Below are 13,765 nucleotides of genomic sequence, written 5' to 3'. Positions count from 1 at the left end.
AGATGTCTTTGAGATGCCAATTACCATTTTATGTAGCTGTAAATTATATGTTCTCAAGAAAAAGACTCCAATTTACACTAGGAAAATTTCAGCCTATTCTTCACCAAGACCCCATGTCTACATATCATACAGAAATTATGGTTATGGCCCTTAGTGTAAAGCAATGCTAACTGTCTACCTCAGATCTGTGGAAAGAAAATGCTATGCAGTTTTGAAACTGGCAAAAAGATACGATCCAAAGCTTTTTTCAGCAGTTATTAGCTTATGTTTTGATGATAAAGGTGAGGCTACCAGGGCACTCATAAATATTTTTCCTGTTTTCTCTTATAGAGTGGCTGCTTTTCTTTACCAGCGTAAAGTCATACCATTTATTTGTTTGGTTTTCATTTCTTTATGGATTATCAAATGCTGTTAAATACTGCTGCCTGCATTTTTCTCATCTACAGCAGATTTGATCTCTGTGCATGTGCTTCCCCAAATTGTATAGACTGTTAAGTGGGTAGGGAACTACTGTCACTCTAGCCATGGAAAGTGCAGGAGAGCATTTCTTGCATAATCATGGGAAAAAGTAAACAGGAAAAGGTAACTGTAGGTGCCATACATGTTGCGCCTCACCTAAATGCCTTGGTTTTAACTTTATTCCTCAGTCTTGTGTTTCTTTTTGACATGGGACCAAGTTTAAACTCCTTGTTGCACTTTTGTAGAGTTTACATAACACTAAATGCTTTGAACAACAGTTCAGCCTTTCACAAGCTGGTTCTTTCAGTCTTTTCACTACTTTAACGTCTTGTTCTCTCATGCGTGGCTTTTAATTCTCTTTTGGCTGCTGTCCTGCACCTTTCTTTAAAAGTCCCAGCTGCCTGTCTAGTGGATGTATGTCTTGGGTTATTTTATGGTTTCTGTACCTGCAGGCTTGCTGCAAGTTGCTTTCACAAAACTAACCTTTGTCAGACTTTAGACAGAAAAATATAAGTGTTCACATCTGGTCCAGTGGACTTGATTCAAGGAGTCAGAACAGCATTCTGCATCCTGCCATGCTCAAGTTTGGCTTCCCCCTCCACCATAGGTTTTCTGTGTGGCCTCAGTGCAGTCTTTAGGCTCACCTCCTTTGGAGGTTTGTGCTGATCCTGCTGCATTAGTTGCCAATATGCAGGTCTGCAGGCAGAGCTGTCTCCTGCTGCTGCTGATCCTGAATCATAGCCTTGGCTTTAACGCTTGCACACTGTAAAAGCTTCTATGTGGAACCTACACTGGAAATACCTTCCTGGGTCATTTTCCTTCCCTAGAAAGGTGTGATGATTGTAGGCATGGTGGTAATGTTTATGCCTGTCCTCTCAGCTGCAAAGAGCACATCCTTCTGGATACCTTGAGGACTAATACTTGCATGGAAGGCACTTTGCAGTGGTAAGGAGCAAACACATATAATGGTAGATCTTGATGTAAAAATTACTGTGTTGCTTTGGTGGCGTTTTTAGAAATTCTTCCATGTGTGGCTGGTTTGACAGCTGCTAGAAGGAGCGCATCTGATGATGCTGTGGATTTTGGGAGAGGGTTAACAAAAGATGCGTGTTTCCTAATAGACAGCTGTGATTTAGCTTCAGTAGAAGATGCATCAAAATGACTGCTGGATAGATTACTTCAGAGAGACTACAGCTCTTTTCTATAGATTTGGATAGGAATTACTGCCACGACAGGGTGTAGGCTTTGAATAAAGACTGTGATTTAAGATTAGTGGGACTATTGTGTGAAGAAGGTGTGAAGATTATCTCCAGGACTCATTGTTTATTTTACTGCCACATTTCTGAGGCTTGCCAGGGGCATGCATCTTCTGCTGAAGTGGATTGCTTGGGAGACTATGAGATTATTCCAGGCCAGAACCTTTTAAATTGGTAAGTCTGAAATACCATATGTTGTTTTAAGAGGGTGCTCTAAACTGTATAACCATACTGGAGCTATAGAAGACATAATAGAGCAAAGCAAACTGCTGTAGCATGTAGGAAGACAGTATAATGTGAAAGTCTAAACTACAGTCTGCAGAGATTTCCTAAAGCAAACATGGTGTGTTTGGGGGGAATAACTTGTTTTGCAACATTTCCGCATGGACGAATGTTGTATAAATGTACTGTAGAAATGCTTTTATTGCTATGTCTGCTTCTGTTTATCAAATCAGTGTCTATACAGATTTGTGAAAAACTAAGTTTAGATTAATTCATATGCCAAATACATCTTGTTTTCAGAGAAAAGTGTTTTATTTTTAGGGAGACTCTTTATGTTTGTATGTGGGACTTATTACAGAGCTTGTGTCTGCACTGCCTAAAATTTCGTTAGTGATTTGAGTCTGTCATCTGTCTGAAATTATGCTTTCCAGGGGCCACTAAGCCACCACTACCAGACTAACACAGGAAATACTTGTGTTTCTGCTGTTGTGTCTCTGCTGCCTGTTGGAAGAGGAGGCTATTAAAACTGGTCTAGACACTGCAGCTGGGTGATGCATGTCAATCTGAGTTGTGTTAATTTAGTTGCACAGGTTTTGCAAGATTTTTAGCACTATTTTGTTCCATCCTTTTTTTCCCTTTTTCATTCAAATGAAAATCCAGTTCTTTGCATACAAAAGGGCTAATTCTGACCATACAATCAGCAGGTACTTTTCCTCTCCTGAGATCTTTGAACACAGACTTAGTAATTCCACCTCATCTGCTCAGGTAACATGTTGAGCACTGTTGTTTCTGCTTCGAAGGATTAGGTGAGGTTTCTTAGGGACACATACTTGCTGTGGTTGATCAGTCTCTACCACGGTGGTAAACTCCCTTCCTGGCACTGCTCTTTCTACTGCCTCTTCAGCTTTCTTCTCCAGACCTTGGCAGCTTGAAGCTGGGCCAAGAGCAGGGGGAAAAGATAAGGCATCTCCATGGCCATCAGCCTGGGCTTTGTTGGCCTTCTAGTCAAGCACCTTTATCCTGAATAGCAGTCCTGGACTTTGTGGTTGATACTTGGTGCTAAATATTAGTGTCTTTGCAAACAAGCAAGGCAGCAAAACAAAGCCTTGCTGATTCCTAAGGTTGAGGACTGTCTTGAAACACATGCATGGTGTGTTGCTGTTGTCATCTGTGGTGTTGGTGGAGAGTCTCTACATCTTTTCTCCACCAAAAGACTGCGGAGTAAACAGGACTTGGCTGCTCTGCTGCTGGGTGCAGTCTACAATGGCCATGGGACTGCGTCCAGAGCCAGCTTCCTGAGCAGCACCTTGCCTTGTGGACTTTAATCACTGATTAACCCACATAAAGGGTGGCTGGAATACAACAGATTAAACCAGCATATAGTATCTGTGCTGCCATCTTGTGCGCCAGAATTTTATAACACCTTTAATATTATTTTGTAAACATGGCAGTGTTGTCATGGCAGCAGAAATCTGGTGTGGAAAAATGTTGCTGACATGATTTATTGCTGGTTTAGTGTGCTGTGCAGGTCAGGCAAGGCGTCACTGCTCCTAGCTTCTGCTTATCTGAATAGAATATGAAATGCATCAGAAGGGCTTTGATCAGGGAAATGAATGTCGCAACAAAACTCATGCTGGCATGCACAGCTCAACTAAATGCAGAAATGTGCAGTGAAATCTGTATTGTTCTAGCATTTATGCACTGAGAATCCACACATGAATGTTTCATAACTTTCAGCATAGCTCTTGCTGAAAGTCAGCATCCTTCCTGGTGAAATCATGAATGTAGAAAGTTGAGATGCTGCTAAATCTAACACTAGCTGGAGACTCAAACATATGCAGTGTTGAATTTGAACCAGCTTACAGAAGTGTAAAAAAAATGACAACAGCAAGTTTATCCAAAATCTCTTACTAATGGATTTGACATTTTCTTTAAGTGCTGAAATTCTGAGACCTTGTGTAGCCAAGTGATTCATGGTGTCCCTCATGTTACTGCCTTCTTGTTGCTTCTTGTGTGTGACATGAGAGAACTGGTGACTAGGGTGGTCTGTATCACACCTTCCTTCACCCTACTGCTGTACAAAATTTGATTTCTTTCGTAGGATGGGTACAGCTTTACATGTAGTTGAGGCTGTCTCTGGAGTATGAATCTGGAGTCTCAAATTTAGAAGCTGCTGTTTCCAGGATGTCTGGCTCTAGGAGTAAGTTGGCATCAGGGAACTGTAGCTCTGACTTGAGCTAAGGCTCCCATCTGTAAGAAGGGTTTGGGGCTGAATGTACCACCAGAACATGAGGGGTGAAAAAAGGGTGTGAAGAAAGTAGTTTTTTCAGCTACCCACTCTACTCTACAGCCTCAAAATCAAGCCTCCAAGGTTCTGTGCTTTTTTATACAGCTAATAGTTTTTGCTGTGATGGTATTTAGATTTTATATATCTAGTTTCATGGAATGGCTGGAAGCTTTGCATGTTTTTCCTCTGGAAGTAGCCTATAGCTGTTTGTGAAATAACCTATTCCTGAGTTTTCTGGTTTAGGAGATGTATCATACTAAAACTTGCAGTATAATGAGAACAAATTCCAAAGTCAACATACAGGTTTTCCTTATAAACAAATCAACCTTTCCACCACCCCACTGCTCAGCCAAGGAACACACCTAGGTTGCTTTGGCTGCAGTCACCCTCCTTTATAAAACATTATTTAAGGGAATGTTGGCAGCTAAAAGAAAAGTCTCTTTTTTTTTTTTTTTTTTTAAGCAAAGGAAAATTTAAGAGCTGAGATTTCTTAACAAATCTCTAGATTCAGAAACTAGAGACATAATGGTATGGAATTTTAAATTATGAGTTCACATGTTTCAGACAGTTGTGTATTTCTGAATATCTCCAAGTAAAAGTTTTGACTTAAACCACTTCCGCTACTTCACAGACATTTAAAGCTAGAATCTAACATTTTGCTTTGGGTCTGATTGTGGTTACTATTATTTTCTAGCAAAAAAGATTTTTTTTTTTTCAACAAAACTGGAAAACCAGTTTGTACTCTCTGGGTCAACAGTCTGTTTCACTTGTGCTGAACTAGATTGAAAGGCTGTGGTTGTGAGCAAGGGAGGTGATAAGTGAGTGGTAATTTAAATTTATCTTTTCTTCACTACACCTTTTCCACAGCACCAGGCAGTGTTCTGAACTTTTGGCTCTGGAGTCCTATGTTTTCTTCTTTGAAGGTGTGCTTCCCGCAAACTTGGTGCCCTTGGATCCACATCTTGTGGCATAAATCTGAAAGAACAGGGCAACAAAAGTATAAATTGTACTGCACAATTGTGTGCTGAACGTGATGGGCTTTGAGTGGGTAGTACAAGATATCCTCTCTTCTCTGCTGAACATTGATACCAACATTTCCAGTCTCTTGACCTGTGTGTGTGCTTTTCTGACCATGCAGACTGTCAATGACATCTTCATAACTGATTCAGTTTGTAGTGCAGCACTGTTGCTTCCAGCTCCTTTGACCTTGCCTTGAATGAGACTCAGCAGGTGGTTTTTGTTTTAAAATGCAATCTGAGCTAATCTTACTGTCGCTGTTTTCACGGAATGACAGAATGGTTAAAGTTGGGAGGGACCACAGTGGGTCATCTAGTCCAACTTCCCTGCTCGGGCAGGGTCGTCCCACAGCGCATGGCACTGTATTGAGTCCAGCCAGTTCTTGAGTATCCCCAGTGAGGGAGACTACACAACCTCTCTGGGCAATCTGTTTCAGTACATAGTCAAATGTGCAAACTGTATCTCCTGGCGAATTTTGGGCAACAGACTTAAAGGTGATGCTGATGCTGCAGTTCTGTGTGCTCAGCAAAACAGTGAGTGAGCCAAAAGCAATGCTGTCTCTTTAGCCTTGAAGGAAAATAAATTGCTCTAAAGGTATCTATAAATCCTTATTGTCATGTGGGTATTCTGTGTTTCACTTAACGAAACAAAAATAGAAGCATTTCTGGTTTTCTCTGTCCAGTATGCGCCTGCTGACTATAATAACCTTCATAAACTCACCAAACTACGTCTTTAAAAGCAGAACCTCAGAAGGTTGGAAATAATGGTTCTTTCTGTTTAAAAACACAATTACCTTCTAACTGAATTAGTGTAAAGGGAAGAAAACCTCTGTAATAGCAAGAAGCACTGGGGAGAAAAGTGCTATGGCTATTCTGGTTGACAAGAAACACGACATGACCCAGCCATGGCACTCCCAGCCCAGAGAGCCAAACGTGTGCTGGGCTGCACCCAGAGCAGTGTGGGCAGCAGGGCAGGGAGGGGATTCTGCCCCTCTGCTCTGCTCTGGTGAGACCCCACCTGCAGTGCTGCATCCAGCTCTGGGGTCCCAGCGCAGAAAAGTTGTGACTTAGCCCAGCAGGTCACAGCAGGCCCAGAGAAGGGTTGCAAAATTAATCAGGGAGCTGGAGGACTTCTGCGGGGACAGGCTGAGAGAGTTGGGTTTGTTCCGCCTGGAGGAGAGAAGGCTCTGTGGAATACTTATAGCACCCTCTAGATGTTTGCATAACTAAGTTATAAAGTTGTTTGTATACTAGCAGGATTTAATTAAAATCCTGAGGTTTTTCCTTCCTCTGATTAAACATGTGCAAAACACAGTAAATCCTTTCACAGTAGATCATGTTGTAGCTAAGTTCTGCAACTTCCAGACATTGGTAAAACATATATGTAATACAGCTATGGCTGTGTTCTCAGTCTTGGACACTGATTACCAAATGGTGTTACTTGCCCTATTGCAGACTCCTAATTTTTTCTTGAGTAGATATAACTTCTAGATTTTTGGCTATAAATAGAAAGAAACTTTGCATCTCTCAGGTCTGTTCCACTTAGTTCTCTCGTTTTTCTCCTCTTTTCTCCCCTGAGTTACTAACATTCTCCTTCTCAAGAGATATTTATTCTCTTGTATATTGATCTGGACTTGTTGGTTTGACAGTTGTATTCTACATTACCTTTTCTTCTTACTCCTTTCTTTGCATCCTCATACTGTTTCCTATTAGTTCCTCAGGGTACTGCATTTACCTGTTAGACACAGCAGCCTCCCTGACTAGAACAGGAGGGTTCCAGATTAATTTTAAAGCCTTATCACCGTGCTGGAAAAAGACCCACAACAATTTTACTATTGTTGAATTACAAAATGTTTGAAAAGCTGAGGAGTAGCTTTCACTTTGGATTAGCATCTTATTTAGAGCTCAGGGAGTGACTCAATTTTGTATCTAAGTAGTAAATTTTTGTACTGGAAGGAAGAAAAGAAATTCCAAAAGAAAAGAAATTCAAAAACAGTCCCATTGCAGTACCTTGTTGGTCCCCTGGACTTAAGATGTTAGAAAAACACTTTCACAAGTAAATTGAGAATTAGGAGTGCAAAGAATCCAGTGCAAGGTACAAAATGCTGCTCTGGACACGCCTTTCATATCTCTGGTGATGGTCCATTGAACAGCAGAGTCAGCTGTGGCTCATGGTGAATACCTGCTGTAGTTCAGCAAGCTCCTGATGCTTATCTCTACAATTCTTTTTGTAGAAGACACATTCTAGGAAATAAATTCTATAGGGAAAGCTATCTGGCTCAGGTGAAAATCACATTTGCCTAGAACTACACTTTCTTTGTATATCCTTCCTCGTCTCTTTTGGAAAAGCCAAGTGTGATACCTTTTTGTATAAATCTATTTCGTTTATAAAATGCTGTTTTGGGACCCTTGGCATGGACTCATAACATGAGAACATGCAGTGCAGGATAAAGCTGGGAAACTCGTCAGGAATATGATTCTCCTCACTAAAGTAGCTTTTATACTGCAGAATACAGTTGTCCTAATGGCACTCGCTTAGTGTAGTTTTGTGTGATACTGTGTTGGATTTATGGGTGCTGGTTTCCTAGAGAGCTATTTGGGTAGTCTGTGCTGCAGTGAAACAACTTTCATACATCCTGTAACAAATCCAAAAGTGGAAGCGAGTAGAACATTAGTCAAGAGTCTTAATGTGAAACAAAGTGATGTAGTGAGCTTTCTTCTTCTACATGGAGTGAAAATTGGCTCAGTTTCAACATGGATCCAAGCTTTCTAGTTTCTGAAGTCATCCCTATGGAGGTGATCTTAGATTTGTAATGCTGTCTTGCTTACTGTGATGCTGCCTTAGTGACAGTAGGCAAAGTGATCTAATGTCTTCAACTTTATTCTTGCCCTTCAGCTTTCTTATTTGTATCGATATTAATGTCCTAAAAGTGTGGGAGTTTGACCAAGCAAATAAAAAAAAAGTACTGTGGAAAGCTAAGCAGATTTAAAGCTCTTGTAATGTGATTTAGCTGCTGGAAATAAGAATAATATCACAGGGCCAAAACACTTAGACCACCAATGTAAGGAACTTCTGGTCCAGTGATTAAGACACTAATCTTTCTTGGAAGTGCTTTGGAAGCAATTTCTCTTGGCTACTCGGTATAAACATACTGGATAATATGGTTTCATGTCTGTTATTTGCTTTCTGAACTGGCTATGTATTCAATTAATATTGTTCTGTCTAGTATCATGTCTCTCACATCTTCAGTCCCAAATGCATAACTAGTTTAACACCTAGGAGGATGTAGTCACTGTCACTAACAAGGCGCCATGTTTCAATCTACTTATTGCCAGGCAGACCTCAAATGTGTAAATTACTTTGGGCTTTTCCACAAACTCTCACTCGTCCCTCCAGTGCCAGTACTGCGATTCATGGGTGAGAGTGGAGAGCTCCCATGCAGGAGCAGGGTATTCTGCAGGAATGCTCTGTACTGAGCTGGGCATTGCTGTGAGGATGTGTTGCACAGCACACTGCCTACAGGAACCTGCCTCACTGCACTGGCACAGAAATCACAGAAGTTTTTTTAAAAGCAAACATCAATAATACACAATGCTCCATGTTTTCTTCTAGTTTTCAGCTTAAATTGCTGTTTATTCAAAAGCCTGGCACTGTTCAAAAGTTTGAGTTAGACCTCTTGGGGCATGAATACTTCAAAGCATGCTGTTTGCTTATTGATACGTTATAATCACAGATATGATCCCCTCATCATTTTGATATGTCACGTGAATGAGTATGAAAATTTTCTCCCTACCCCTTGTCCCTTCTCTGTTATAATAACATTGTGGTGGTGACATTTAAATTATGATAGTTGTAGGCAAAGGCTGTAACTCATACTAAAACCCAAATAATCATGTTTCTCAAATGTCTCTGTAGATGGATGGAGGTCTGCTTGGACGAAGAGCTGCCCCCAACTACGGAACTGGAAGAAGGCTTAAGAAATGGTGTTTACCTTGCCAAGCTTGCAAAATTCTTTGCACCTAATGTGGTGTCAGACAAAAAGATCTATGATGTGGAGCAGGCACGCTACAAGGTAATAATTTTTTCAGTTCTCCAACCAGGATGACAAAATCCAGTAATGTTTGTCTTCTAGCTTCTAAAGATTCCCAAGCGTGGCTGGTTAGCTTTCTGTATCTTTCGTTTAAGGCTGTAGGGACTAGATGGAAGATGCACAGCTGTAAGAAGCCTGTATGATAAGTTAGAAATATTCAGCATTTAGAAAAAATGTTCTGGTGTTGCTCCAAGTTTTTAAAGCTGCACAAATTACACTTCTGGCTCCAAGGAGAACATGAGCTTTGAAACTTATAAAGTTATTTCTCATTAGGGATGGAAGCCAAAAGCAATTTGATAACTATTTCAAGCTTTCCTCATTTTGTAGGAAGCATATTTGAAATTCACTTAATTAGATCTCTGTATTTATTTCATCAACTTTAGCAGCAAGAAGAAAAAAACAAGCTACCAGTGAGTGAGTTTAGCTTGTTCCCTGCGCAGGATTTTGCTAGCTCTAAGAACATCAATAATGCAGATACATATACCATCATACACAGTAGTCCCTTTATGGAATGCATTGTCTCAACATATAGAGGGGGCAGAAAAAAAATTATGTTTAAGAATTCTGTTTACATTTAAATGTTTCTCTTGAAAATCTCCAAAACTTGAGAGATTCCTTTTTCCCTTTACCCTAAAAGATAACATTGAAAATAAAAGAAAAAATACTTTCCCACTTTATTTTTATGCTGATGGCATAGGCTTTAGGGAGGGTCAGATCAGGTATTCAGGTAGAACTGAAGAGTTCTGTGACTTCCTTATCTGTTCTTCATGGTAGTGCTGAGCAGTTACTACTTCTATGTTTTGGTTCCTTGTCTTTGACACCCAGCCTCTCCTCCCAAAGAATACTGAAGGACTATACAAATTTCTACTTTAATCACAGTCTGCCCTGGTGGCTACAAATCTGACTTATGTAACATGAAAGAATGAGCTGAACTCAGTGTGGAGCTGTTAATGTGTTAGGAATGCTTCATTAGCAAAATTGAAGCTGTTACACTTTGGTCTCTGGGTTCAAATAAGGGAAAATTCTGTGAACTCAACTTCAGGATATAGAACTGGAAAACAACAGGAGGATCAATAAGTAGAGAATTTGCTCAATGTGACTTTGATAATCTTCTGTGTTTCCAATAGAGATCTGGCCTTCATTTTCGTCACACTGACAACACCGTGCAGTGGCTAAGAGCAATGGAGTCCATTGGTCTGCCTAAGGTAAGCCTTTAAATGTCAGCAAGGAAAGTGGCTCAAATCATTGGCTCATTGAGATCCCCCTTCATCTGCTTGAGCATAAACAGTTCCTTACAGTAAGTCTACAGGGAAGGGGTAATTTAAAAAAAATTTGAGAAGGTAAAAGCAGTGGGAAGCAGTGGGAGTGTCAGTCCTGTGTTGCTGCTGCTGGTGTGTGTGGGCTGAGGCAGGAACGCTAGCAGGATTTGAGCTAGCTCAAACACTTGGAATCTTTCTGCTAATGCAATCTCTGGGGCGGGGGAGGCGGTTCTGAAAGGAGTATGGTTTAAAATAGAAAACTTAAATATTTGCTTCCTTCAGGTTACCTCTTCACATCGTGCCTCTTGCTGCCTCTTCCTCTTACTGTACACCCCAGTTTCTCTGCCTCTACCCTGTTTCCAGACTTTTCTTGCACCCTTCAGTGCATCTGCGTGACTGTGTTGCTGCTCTTCTTCCACCAGCTGCTTTCTTGAGTCACCTCTTATATTTACCTTCCTCCTTGTGGGTCTTCGCTTGTCATCTCCCCCCTCTGCTGCTGTTTCTGGGCACCAGTGAGTCTATTTTGGATTAAAATCCTTTAACAAAGGGCTGTGTGCAAACACCTACGCTGCTTGTTTGTGCCTTCTGGCAGCCACACGCAGGCTGAGGTGAGCAGTTCCCCACCCTAGGTGTGCTGCCTGAGGCACTGTGGTCAGGCACAGTGGGGACACACAGGGAGCTGCTTGAAGGGCTAAATGGACATCTACTACTAAATGGTCATCTACTGCAGGCACACTCAATACAGGTGCCTATAACCAGAAAGGGCACTCATGCCTGCCATCAGAAATGCCAGAGATGAGAAGGGGTCCTGCCCTTTCCAGGTCAGACTTTTCTTTTTCTCCAATTAAGTCCTTCAGCCCTCTGTCAGCTGGCTGATTTCCACCCTGCCATCCCTCCTCTTAAAGATTGTGTTTCTGTTGCAGAGGATGGTCATGGCCTAAAGCTTTCCCAATTCTCTCTCACAAAGCTGTTTTGAGTGAATGATGAAGAGAGCTCTGTGCTTCTGACTAACTCAGTCTGGTCCCATTAACCATGGGACAGTGCAGCCCCGAGTGACCAGCCTGGGCTGGAAGCATGCTGCCAACTCTCACGGTTAACTAAGTCTTTTTATTATATTTTTGTGGAGAAGCAGTGTTTAGTGACTGGGACCAAGGCCAGGAACAAATTACTGGTGGAACCAGAACTGGAACTTATGATGTGACTTCTTGGCTAAATTTCTTAATATTCTTTCTAAATATCTTTCTTTGTAAATGATGTATTCAAAAAGTTAGGGGTGCTGGCAATTAGAATTATGCATTTTTAAACCATACTTGATAGGTTTGGTTTGTAATGAGACTTTGCAAATTTTAACTACATTCCAGGTTTTGGGCGTCTGTAGAGGACAAGCATTACTGACTGAGCTCATGCCAAAGGACATTTTCTAAAAATCTTGTTGAAATGCTGCCTGCTTATCTTCCTTTTCTACCCTCTTATTAAGTAGCTTTTATGCTTTATTAAGCTCTTCTTTATGAAAACTACTGATAAAGTTAAAATAACATCAGAAGAGACATGACTCATAGCTGTATAAAAGTAACAGCTGAAATTGTGTAAATTTAAGGTATGATTCTGCAGAGTAAACATTTCTTCTCAATAATAAGTCTTCTCATTTAACTGTGTGCTCTTTGCTTTTTAGATCTTTTATCCAGAGACTACCGATGTCTATGATAGGAAAAACATCCCTAGGATGATATACTGTATTCACGCTCTAAGGTAACTGCTGACAGGAATAAAAGTTATACTAACTGCCAAAGTTAGGAGTGCAAGTCTTAAAATGGTTTTAGGACAATCAGTGCATCAAAATCTGTCAGAATTTATGAGGTCATTAGTTTTAAGTTGGAGACAAAAGTTGAACTTTTTCAGGTCTATTGGCCAAATAGGTCTCAGAATTAAGGGCTACTGAATTTAGCATGCAAATCCCTCTCTCAATAGTACACCCCCTTGAAAAATGAACATACCGTTTCAAAATACATACTTCATCAGAAATCAAACAAATTAACAGAAATTTAGCAAAACGTTACTATAACCATGCAGCAGACGTGCTGATCAGATGATAATGGTGAACTGACATCTTTCTGTCCCAAAACTGAAGCAATTAATTACTGTATTCTGTGGCATTTAAGGTAAAAAAAAAAAAATACATTCTCAAATATTTAAAAATTCTGAGCAACTTGACTTTTAATGTAAAGTCACAGAGGCTTTGACTACACCATTGAAAGTAGCAGTTAAAATTTTTTATGTTCTGCCTTAAGGATCTTCTTGATGTCTAGCACAAAAACATCTGCCCTGTGCTGTCCGTGATGTGAGGGACAGTGTTGTTGGCAGACAGCTCCACCCTCCTGTGGCTCTTCTAGTTCATTTCCTGCACACAGAGACCTTTCCCTTTCAATATTTTTTGTTAGACAACATAATTAACTTGCCCCCCAAACTTTCTTCTCTGTTTCTAATGGTCTTCAAAGACACATCAGCTGCTCCAGGGCTATCAGACAGAGACTATTCAATATGCGTTTCAATAAAATTTTTGTAGGGCTAATCCTTGAAATTATGTGCCCACTCTTGCATTCTGGGATGTACACTCACTCCCAATAAACAGGACTTACCACTAAAGTTCACCGTATTTGTTTAATATGCCAGGTGTTCATAGTTGACAGCTCAGTATATTTTTGCCATCTTTAACAAGAGTTGCCCCTTGAAATTATTATACTTAGTGTAATTTTAACTGGGAAGTGACCCCAGGACTGAGGATGATTCTTCCCTGTAACTTTGTAGCGCAGTCTGTTCTGACAGCAAGTGTCTTGTGTAAGCTTGAAGTGATTCCCTGAAGAGGATGTGTGGAGCTGTGACCCTAACCAGGTCAGGCTGAGTCAGTGGAGCCCCCCATGCCCAGCTGTGTCATGGGCGAGCTCAAACATTTTGCACAAGGTGCAAGAACACATTTAATTTTTCTAATATTTGCTCCTTCATGTATATTATTGTGTATATCCACATTATTAACTGGATTTGAATGCTGCATACACAACAATTCCATCAAATATCTTATCCAGGTCTGCCTTATCATTGCAACGGCAATAATTCTTATCCTGAACTGAGGTTTACAGTGAATTGACCTGTGGTAGAAATTTTCTTTTCTCCATCTTGT

General features: G+C 40.6%; 2 protein-coding genes across 7 annotated transcripts in view; one reads left to right on the top strand and one right to left on the bottom strand.

The window, feature by feature from the left end:
* IQGAP2 (IQ motif containing GTPase activating protein 2) overlaps positions 1-13,765 on the top strand; it is a 127,076-nt gene that overhangs the window by 56,083 nt on the left and 57,228 nt on the right. For 5 of the 6 annotated variants that reach the window (XM_033085826.1, XM_033085824.1, XM_033085828.1 and 2 more), the window contains exons 3-5: positions 9,157-9,313; positions 10,459-10,536; positions 12,263-12,339. In XM_033085826.1, coding sequence (XP_032941717.1) covers positions 9,157-9,313; positions 10,459-10,536; positions 12,263-12,339 — 312 coding nt within the window. Of the gene's footprint in view, positions 1-9,156; positions 9,314-10,458; positions 10,537-10,997; positions 11,103-12,262; positions 12,340-13,765 lie in introns of those variants that run through there. The other variant, XM_033085827.2, reaches the window with a different exon arrangement.
* The window catches only part of F2RL2 (coagulation factor II thrombin receptor like 2), a 32,881-nt gene continuing 24,288 nt past the window's right edge, over positions 5,173-13,765 (bottom strand). Inside the window, exon 3 of the mRNA XM_033085832.1 lies at positions 5,173-5,199. Coding sequence (XP_032941723.1) covers position 5,199 — 1 coding nt within the window. The 3' untranslated portion in view covers positions 5,173-5,198. The remainder of the gene's footprint in view (positions 5,200-13,765) is intronic.

This window comes from Catharus ustulatus, chromosome Z, assembly GCF_009819885.2.
Source record: "Catharus ustulatus isolate bCatUst1 chromosome Z, bCatUst1.pri.v2, whole genome shotgun sequence".
NCBI classification, from domain to species: Eukaryota; Metazoa; Chordata; class Aves; order Passeriformes; family Turdidae; genus Catharus; species Catharus ustulatus.
The sequence above is the reverse complement of the archived record's forward strand: the minus strand, read 5'-3'. Positions and strand labels throughout refer to the sequence as shown.